This window comes from Lampetra fluviatilis, unplaced genomic scaffold (genome assembly GCF_964198595.1).
Source record: "Lampetra fluviatilis unplaced genomic scaffold, kcLamFluv1.1 SCAFFOLD_850, whole genome shotgun sequence".
NCBI classification, from domain to species: domain Eukaryota; kingdom Metazoa; phylum Chordata; class Hyperoartia; order Petromyzontiformes; family Petromyzontidae; genus Lampetra; species Lampetra fluviatilis.
Genome location: NW_027620775.1, coordinates 2,243 through 12,500, shown reverse-complemented (window position 1 = coordinate 12,500; position 10,258 = coordinate 2,243). Strand labels below are relative to the sequence as shown.

The window sequence follows — 10,258 nt, the reverse complement described above, 5'->3', positions numbered from 1 at the left end:
TGTGTCATTGTGTGTGTGTGTCTGTGTGTGTGTCACTGTGTGTGTGTCACTGTGTGTGTGTACACGCGTGTCACCGTGTGTGTGTGTCACTGTGTGTGTCACTGTGTGTGTGTGTGTGTGTACACGCGTGTCACCGTGTGTGTGTGTGTCACTCTGTGTGTGTGTCACTGTGTGTGTCACTGTGTGTGTGTGTGTGTGTGTCACTCTGTGTGTGTGTCACTGTGTGTGTGTACACGCGTGTCACTGTGTGTGTGTGTCACTGTGTGTGTGTGTACACTGTGTGTGTGTCACTGTTTGTGTGTGTACACTGTGTGTGTGTCACTGTGTGTGTGTCACTGTGTGTGTGTCACTGTGTGTGTGTACACGCGTGTCACCGTGTGTGTGTGTCACTGTGTGTGTCACTGTGTGTGTGTGTGTGTACACGCGTGTCACCGTGTGTGTGTGTGTCACTCTGTGTGTGTGTCACTGTGTGTGTCACTGTGTGTGTGTGTCACTCTGTGTGTGTGTCACTGTGTGTGTGTACACGCGTGTCACTGTGTGTGTGTGTCACTGTGTGTGTGTGTGTACACTGTGTGTGTGTCACTGTTTGTGTGTGTACACTGTGTGTGTCACTGTGTGTGTGTGTACACTGTGTGTGTGTCTGTGTGTGTGTGTGTGTACACTGTGTGTGTGTACACTGTGTGTGTGTACACTGTGTGTGTGTACACTGTGTGTGTACACTGTGTGTGTGTGTACACTGTGTGTGTGTGTATACTGTGTGTGTACACTGTGTGTGTACACTGTGTGTCACTGTGTGTGTGTGTGTCACTGTGTGTGTGTGTGTGTGTCACTGTGTGTGTGTCACTGTGTGTGTGTCACACTGTGTGTGTGTGTCTGTGTGTGTGTAACTGTGTGTGTGTAACTGTGTGTGTGTGTCACTGTGTGTGTGTGTCACTGTGTGTGTGTGTCACTGTGTGTGTGTGTCACTGTGTGTGTGTGTGTGTGTACACTATGTGTACACTGTGTGTGTGTCACTGTGTGTGTGTGTACACTGTGTGTGTGTACTGTGTGTACACTGTGTGTGTACTGTGTGTACACTGTGTGTGTGTGTACTGTGTGTACACTGTGTGTGTGTGTGTACTGTGTGTACACTGTGTGTGTGTCTGTGTGTGTGTCACTGTGTGTGTGTGTGTCTGTGTGTGTGTCACTGTGTGTATGTAACTGTGTATGTAACTGTGTGTGTCACTGTGTGTGTGTCTGTGTGTGTGTTTGTGTGTGTATGTGTGTCTGTGTGTGTGTGTGTGTATGTGTGTCTGTGTGTGTGTGTGTGTGTAACTGTGTGTGTGTAACTGTGTGTGTCACTGTGTGTGCAGCGTTGACCTGTGCGCAGTTCCACCCGGACGGGTTGATCTTCGGGACAGGAACTGTGGATTCACAAATCAAGATCTGGGATCTCAAGGTCACCCACTCACCCACTCACCCACTCACCCACTCACCCACTCATTCACTCACTCATTCACCCACTCACCCACTCACCCACTCACCCACTCACCCACTCACCCACTCACCCACTCACCCACTCACCCACTCACCCACTCATTCACTCACTCATTCACTCACTCATTCACTCACTCATTCACTCACCCACTCACTCACCCACTCACTCACTCACCCACTCACCCACCCACTCACTCACTCACCCACTCACTCACTCACCCACCCACACACTCACCCACTCACTCACTCACCCACTCACTCACTCACTCACCCACTCACCCACCCACACACTCACACACTCACTCACCCACTCACACACTCACTCACTCACCCACCCACTCATTCACCCACTCATTCACTCACTCAACCACTCACTCACCCACTCACCCACTCACTCACTCACCCACTCACTCACTCACCCACTCACCCACCCACACACTCACACACTCACTCACCCACTCACACACCCACTCACTCACCCACCCACTCATTCACCCACTCATTCACTCACTCAACCACTCATTCACCCACTCACTCACTCAACCACTCACTCACTCACCCACTCACCCACTCACCCACCCACTCATTCACTCACCCTCCCCTACACTCCCCCCACCACCCACACTCCCCCCACTCTCCCCCCACTCTCCCCCCACTCCCCACTAGGAGCGCACCAACGTGGCCAACTTCCCAGGACATTCCGGTGCCATGTCGGCCATCTCGTTCTCCGAGAACGGCTACTACCCACCCACTCACCCACCCACTCACTCACTCACTCACCCACTCACTAACCCACTCACCCACTCATTCACCCACTCACTCACTAACCCACTCACTCACCCACTCACTCACCCACTCAACCACTCACTCACCCACTCACCCACCCACTCACTCATTCACTCACCACTCTCCCCCTACTCTCCCCTCACTCTCCCTTCACCACCCTCCCGACCAGCAGCGCACCAACGTTGCTAACTCTCCCCCCACCACCCACCCTCCCCCCACTCTCCCCCCACCCTCCCCACTACCCACTAGGAGCGCACCAACGTGGCCAACTTCCCAGGACACTCTGGTGCCGTGTCGGCCATCTCGTTCTCCGAGAACGGCTACTACCTGGCCACGGCGGCTGACGATTCGCAGGTGAAGCTGTGGGACCTGCGCAAGTTGAAGAACTTCAAGACCATCAGCCTGGAGGACTCGTACCAGGTAGGGCGGCGTTAGCGACACCACCACCATCATTATTATTATTGCCATCATCATTATTATTGCCATCATCATCACCACCATCTTTATTACCATCATCATTACCACCATCACCATCAACACCATCATTACCATCATTACCACCATCATCACCACCATCATCACCACCACAACCACCACCGCCACCACCATTGTTACCACCATCACCACCATCACCACAACCACCACCACCATCATCATCACCACCATCATCACCACCATCATCACCACCATTACCACCATCATCACCACCATCATCACCACCACAACCACCACCGCCACCACCATTGTCACCACCACCACCATCACCACCATCACCACAACCACCACCACCATCATCATCACCACCATCATCACCACCATTACCACCATCATCACCACCATCATCACCACCACAACCACCACCGCCACCACCATTGTCACCACCACCACCATCACCACCATCACCACAACCACCACCACCATCATCACCATCATCACCACCATCATCACCATCATCACCACCATCATCACCACCATTACCACCATCATCACCACCACCACCGCCACCACCAATGGCACCACCACTACCATCACCATTGTCACCACCATCACCATAACCATCACCACCATCACCATAACCATCACCACCATCACAATCACCATCACCAGGAGGGGCTGAGTGTTAACCGGGGCTGCGTGGTGGATCTGAACCGTGGGACGCAGGTGAGGTCGCTCACCTTTGACCAGAGCGGCCTCTACCTGGCCGTGGCCGGCACGGACATCCGCGTCTACCTGTGCAAGCAGTGGCAGGAGCTACTACACTTCACAGGTGAGTGTGTACCTACACACTCACCTGTACACACACACACACACCTGTACACACACCTACACACTCACCTACACACACACCTACACACACGCGTCTACCTGTGCAAGCAGTGGCAGGAGCTACTACACTTCACAGGTGAGTGGACACACACTCACCTGTACACACACACTCACCTGCACACACACCTACACACACGCGTCTACCTGTGCAAGCAGTGGCAGGAGCTACTACACTTCACAGGTGAGTGGACACACACTCACCTGTACACACACACTCACCTACACACACACCTACACACACGCGTCTACCTGTGCAAGCAGTGGCAGGAGCTACTACACTTCACAGGTGAGTGGACACACACTCACCTGTACACACACACTCACCTACACACACACCTACACACACGCGTCTACCTGTGCAAGCAGTGGCAGGAGCTACTACACTTCACAGGTGAGTGGACACACACTCACCTGTACACACACACTCACCTACACACACACCTACACACACGCGTCTACCTGTGCAAGCAGTGGCAGGAGCTACTACACTTCACAGGTGAGTGGACACACACTCACCTGTACACACACACTCACCTACACACACACCTACACACACGCGTCTACCTGTGCAAGCAGTGGCAGGAGCTACTACACTTCACAGGTGAGTGTGTACCTACACACTCACCTGTACACACACTCACACCTACACACACACCTACACACACACCTACACACACACCTACACACACACACACCTGTACACACACCTACACACACACCTACACACACGCGTCTACCTGTGCAAGCAGTGGCAGGAGCTACTACACTTCACAGGTGAATGGACACACACTCACCTGTACACACACCTGTACACACACTCACCTGCACACTCACACACTTACACACTCACCTACACACACCTGTACACTCACCTCTACACACACACACGCGTGTACACACACACACCTGTACACACACACGCGTTTACCTGTGCAAGCAGTGGCAGGAGCTGTTGCACTTGACAGGTGAGTCTACACACACTCACTCACCTGTACACACACTCACCTGTACACTCACCTCTACACACACTCACCTGCACACTCACCTGTGCACACACTCACCTGTACACACACCTCTACACACACACACCTGTACACACACTCACCTGTACACACACACCTACACACACACACCTACACACTCATCTGTACACACACCTCTACACACACTCACCTGTACACACACACACACCTACACACACACACCTACACACTCATCTGTACACACACCTCTACACACACTCACCTGTACACACACACACACCTACACACACACACACCTACACACCTACACTCACTCACCTACACACTCACCTGTACACTCAACTACACACACACGCGTCTACCTGTGCAAGCAGTGGCAGGAGCTGTTGCACTTCACAGGTGAGTCTACACACACTCACTCACCTGTACACACACCTCTACACACACTCACCTGTACACACACCTCTACACACACTCACCTGTACACACACTCACCTGTACACACACCTCTACACACACTCACCTGTACACACACCTCTACACACACTCACCTGTACACACACTCACCTGTACACACACACACACACGTGTACACACACACACACCTGTACACACACACGCGTTTACCTGTGCAAGCAGTGGCAGGAGCTGTTGCACTTCACAGGTGAGTCTACACACACTCACTCACCTGTACACACACTCACCTGTACACTCACCTCTACACACACTCACCTGCACACTCACCTGTACACACACCTCTACACACACTCACCTGTACACAAACTCACCTGTACACACACACACACACCTACACACACACACCTACACACACTCACCTGTACACACACACACCTACACACACTCACCTGTACACACACTCTACACACACACACACCTACACACACTCACCTGTACACACACACACACCTACACACACTCACCTGTACACACACTCTACACACACACACACCTACACACACACACCTACACACACTCACCTGTACACACACACACCTACACACACTCACCTGTACACACACTCTACACACACACACACCTACACACACTCACCTGTACACACACACACACCTACACACACTCACCTGTACACACACCTCTACACACACACACACCTACACACACTCACCTGTACACACACACACCTACACACACCTACACACTCATCTGTACACACACCTACCTTGTGGTGGTGGTTGTGGTGGTGGTGGTTGATGGTTGTTGATGGTTGTGGTGGTTGTGGTTGATGGTTGTGGTGGTTGTTGTGGTGGTGGTTGTGTAGAGCACACGGGCCTGGTGACGGGGGTGAGGTAGTGGTGATGGTTGTGGTGGTGGTGGTTTGTTGATGGTTGTGGTGGTGGTTGTGGTTGTTGTGGTGGTTGTTGATGGTTGTGGTGGTGGTGGTGGTTGTGTAGAGCACACGGGCCTGGTGACGGGGGTGAGGTAGTGGTGGTTGTTGATGGTTGTTGATGGTTGTGGTGGTTGTGGTGGTTGTTGATGGTTGTGGTGGTTGTGGTGGTTGTGGTGGTTGTGGTGGTTGTTGTGTAGAGCACACGGGCCTGGTGACGGGGGTGAGATAGTGGTGGTGGTGGTGGTGGTTGATGGTTGTGGTGGTTGTGGTGGTTGTTGATGGTTGTGGTGGTTGTGGTGGTTGTTGTGTAGAGCACACGGGCCTGGTGACGGGGGTGAGGTAGTGGTGGTTGTTGATGGTTGTGGTGGTGGTGGTTGTTGATGGTGGTAGTGATGGTTGAGGTAGTGGTGGTGGTGGTGGTTGTTGGTTGTTGATGGTTGTTGATGGTTGTTGATGGTTGTGGTGGTGGTGGTGGTGGTTGTGTAGAGCACACGGGGCTGGTGACGGGGTTGAGGTAGTGGTGATGGTGGTGGTGGTGGTTGTGGTGGTTGTGGTGGTTGTTGATGGTTGTGGTGGTGGTGGTGGTTGTGTAGAGCACACGGGGCTGGTGACGGGTGTGAGGTTTGGTCTCCACGCAAACTTCTTGGCGTCGGTGGGGATGGACCGCAGCCTCCGAGTCTACGGCCCCTGAACAACAACAACCACAACTACAACTAGAACAACTACAACAACTACAACAACTACAACAACCACAACAACAACAACCACAACAACAACAACCACAACAACAACCACAACCACAACAACTACTACAAACCACTACAACAACCACTACAACAACCAACAACCACAACAACAACAACCACAACTAGAACAACAACTACAACCACAACAACTACAACCACAACAACAACCACAACAATAACAACCACAACAATAACAACCACAACAACAACCACAACAACAACCACAACATCAACAACAATAACCACAATAACAACCACAACAACAAGGACAACAACCACAACAACAACAACCGCAACAACCACAACAACGACAACAACCACTACAACGACAACAACCACAACGACAACCACAACAATAACAACAACAACAACAACAACCACAACAACAATAATAACCACTACAACAACCACCACTGCAGCAACTACAACAGCCACAACAACAACCACCATGACAACCACCAGAAGCAGAACAACAACCACCACCACAACAATTACTACCACACACCCACCAACCCCCCCACTCACACACTACACCCCCCCCCCACTCCCCCCCCCCACTCCCCCCCCCACACCCCCCCACTCCCCCCCCCCACTCCCCCCCCCCACACCCCCCCACTCCCCCCCCCCCACTCCCCCCCCCCACTCCCCCCCCACTCCCCCCCCACTTCCCCCCCCACTCCCCCCCCCCCACTCCCCCCCCCCCCACTCCCCCCCCCACTCCCCCCCCACTTCCCCCCCCACTCCCCCCCCCACACTCCCCCCCCCCCACTCCCCCCCCCACTCCCTCCCCACTTCCCCCCCCCACTCCCCCTTCTCTTTCCCCCCCCACTCCCCCCTCCCCTCCCCCCCCTCTAATTCCCATTGACTCCCTGTGTTTCTTCCCATCATGGCCCTGCGTTTTCTACTCGTGACTCCCTGCGTTTCCCCATGATGCCCTGCGGTTTGTTCCCATGATGCCCTGCGGTTCGTCCCATCATGCCGCGTGGTTCTCCCATGATGCCCCGTGCTTCTTCCCATCATGCCTTGGGTTTCCCCCATGCACCCTGCATTTCCCCCATGACTCCCTGCGTTTCTCTCATGATGCCCTGCGGTTACTTCCCATGATGCCCTGCGGTTCCCCTATGACTCCCTGCGTTTCCCCCATGACGCCCTTCGTTTCTTCCCATGATGCCCTGCGTTTACCCCATGATGCCCTGCGTTTCCCCAATTACTCCCTGCATTTCTCCCATGATGCCCTGCGTTTCCCCATGACTTCCTGCGTTTCCCCCATGACTCCCTGCGTTTCCCCCAAGATGCCCTGCGGTTTCTTCCCATGACTCCCTGCGTTTCCCCCATGACTTCCCTGCGTTTCTCCCATGACTCCCTGCGTTTCCCCCATGATCCCCTGCGGTTTCTTCCCATGACTCCCTGCGTTTCTTCCCATGATGCCCTACGTTTCTAACTTCCTCTTTTAAAAGAAAACAACACTTCAGAGTGTCCACTAGTCACTAGTGTCTTGAGTCGGTACCAGGCAGTGTGGTAGTGGTGGTGATGGTGGTGGTGATGGTGGTGGTGGTGGTGATGGTGGTGGCGGTGATGGTGGTGATTAATAAAGACAGGGAACTCTGAATGACTGCCTCAGGCTCTCAGTTCACACAAAGCCTGGTGACACCACTCACTCAGTCACTCACCACTCAGTCACTCACTCGCTCACCACTCACTCAGTTACTCAGTCACTCACCACTCAGTCACTCACCACTCAGTCACTCACCACTCAGTCACTCACTCAGTTACTCAGTCACTCACCACTCAGTCACTCACCACTCACTCAGTTACTCAGTCACTCAACACTCGGTCACTCACCACTCAGTCAGTCACTCACTCAGTCTCACTTCACTCACCACTCAGTCACTCACCACTCAGTCACTCACCACTCAGTCACTCACTCAGTTACTCAGTCACTCACTCAGTCACTCACCACTCAGTCACTCACTCAGCACTCAGTCACTCACCACTCACGACTCGCTCACTCAGTCACTCACCACTCAGTCACTCACTCGCTCCACACTCACTCAGTTACTCAGTCACTCACTCAGCACTCGGTCACTCACCACTCAGTCACTCACTCACCACTCAGTCACTGACTCAGTTACTCAGTCACTCAGTCAGTCACTCACCACTCAGTCACTCACCACTCAGTCACTCACTCGCTCACCACTCACTCACTACTCAGTTACTCAGTCACTCACTCACCACTCAGTCACTCACTCACCACTCAGTCACTGACTCAGTTACTCAGTCACTCAGTCAGTCACTCACCACTCAGTCACTCACCACTCAGTCACTCACCTCGCTCACCACTCACTCAGTTACTCAGTCACTCACCACTCAGTCACTCACCACTCAGTCACTCACTCGCTCACCACTCACTCAGTTACTCAGTCACTCACTCAGCACTCAGTCACTCGCTCACCACTCAGTCACTCACTCACCACTCAGTCACTGACTCAGTCACTCAGTTACTCAGTCACCACTCACCATTCAGTCACTCACCACTCAGTCACTCACCACTCACTCAGTTACTCAGTCACTCACCACTCACTCGCTCACCACTCAGTCACTCACCACTCAGTCACTCACTCACCACTCAGTCACTCACCACTCAGTCACTCACTCAGCACTCAGTCACTCACCACTCACGACTCGCTCACTCAGTCACTCACCACTCAGTCACTCACTCGCTCACCACTCACTCAGTTACTCAGTCACTCACTCAGCACTCGGTCACTCACCACTCAGTCAGTCACTCACTCAGTCACTCACTCAGTCACTCACTCACCACTCAGTCACTGACTCAGTCTCTCAGTTACTCAGTCACCACTCACTCAGTCACTCACTCAGTCACTCACCACTCATTCACCACTCAGTCACTCACTCACTCAGTCACTCACTCAGTCACTCATCACTCATTCACCACTCACTCAGTCACTCAGTCACTCACTACTCACCACTCACCCACTCACCTACTCACCCACACACCCACTCGCATACCCACCCACACACTCACCTACTCACCCACCAACTCGCCCACACACTCACCCACTCGCATACTCACCCACACACTCACCCACACACTCATCCACTCGCCTACTCACCCACCAACTCACCAACACACTCGCATACCCACCAACTCACCCACACACCTACTCGCCCACCAACTCACCCACTCGCCTACTCACCCACACTCACCCGCACACTCACCCACTCACATACTCACCTACTCACCCACACGCTCACCCACTCACATACTCACCCACCAACTCACCCACACCACTCACCCACTTGCCTACTCACCCACCAACTCACCCACAGACCTACTCACCCACCAACTCACCCACTCACATACTCACCTACTCACCCACACGCTCACCCACTCACATACCTACCAACTCACCCACACACTCATCCACTCGCCTACTCACCCACTCGCCTACTCACCCACACACACTCACCTACTCACCCACACGCTCACCCACTCACATACTCACCCACCAACTCACCCACACACTAACCCACTCGCCTACTCACCCACC

At 53.4% G+C, this 10,258-nt stretch overlaps 1 protein-coding gene across 1 annotated transcript in view; it reads left to right on the top strand.

The window, feature by feature from the left end:
• Positions 1-6,747, top strand: part of PRPF19 (pre-mRNA processing factor 19) — a gene marked incomplete at its 5' end in the record, with an annotated part of 34,789 nt that extends 28,042 nt beyond the window's left edge. The window contains 4 exons of the mRNA XM_078884876.1: positions 1,353-1,438; positions 2,512-2,682; positions 3,424-3,529; positions 6,534-6,747. Coding sequence (XP_078741002.1) covers positions 1,353-1,438; positions 2,512-2,682; positions 3,424-3,529; positions 6,534-6,631 — 461 coding nt within the window. The remainder of the gene's footprint in view (positions 1-1,352; positions 1,439-2,511; positions 2,683-3,423; positions 3,530-6,533) is intronic.
• Positions 6,748-10,258: the final 3,511 nt, after the last annotated feature.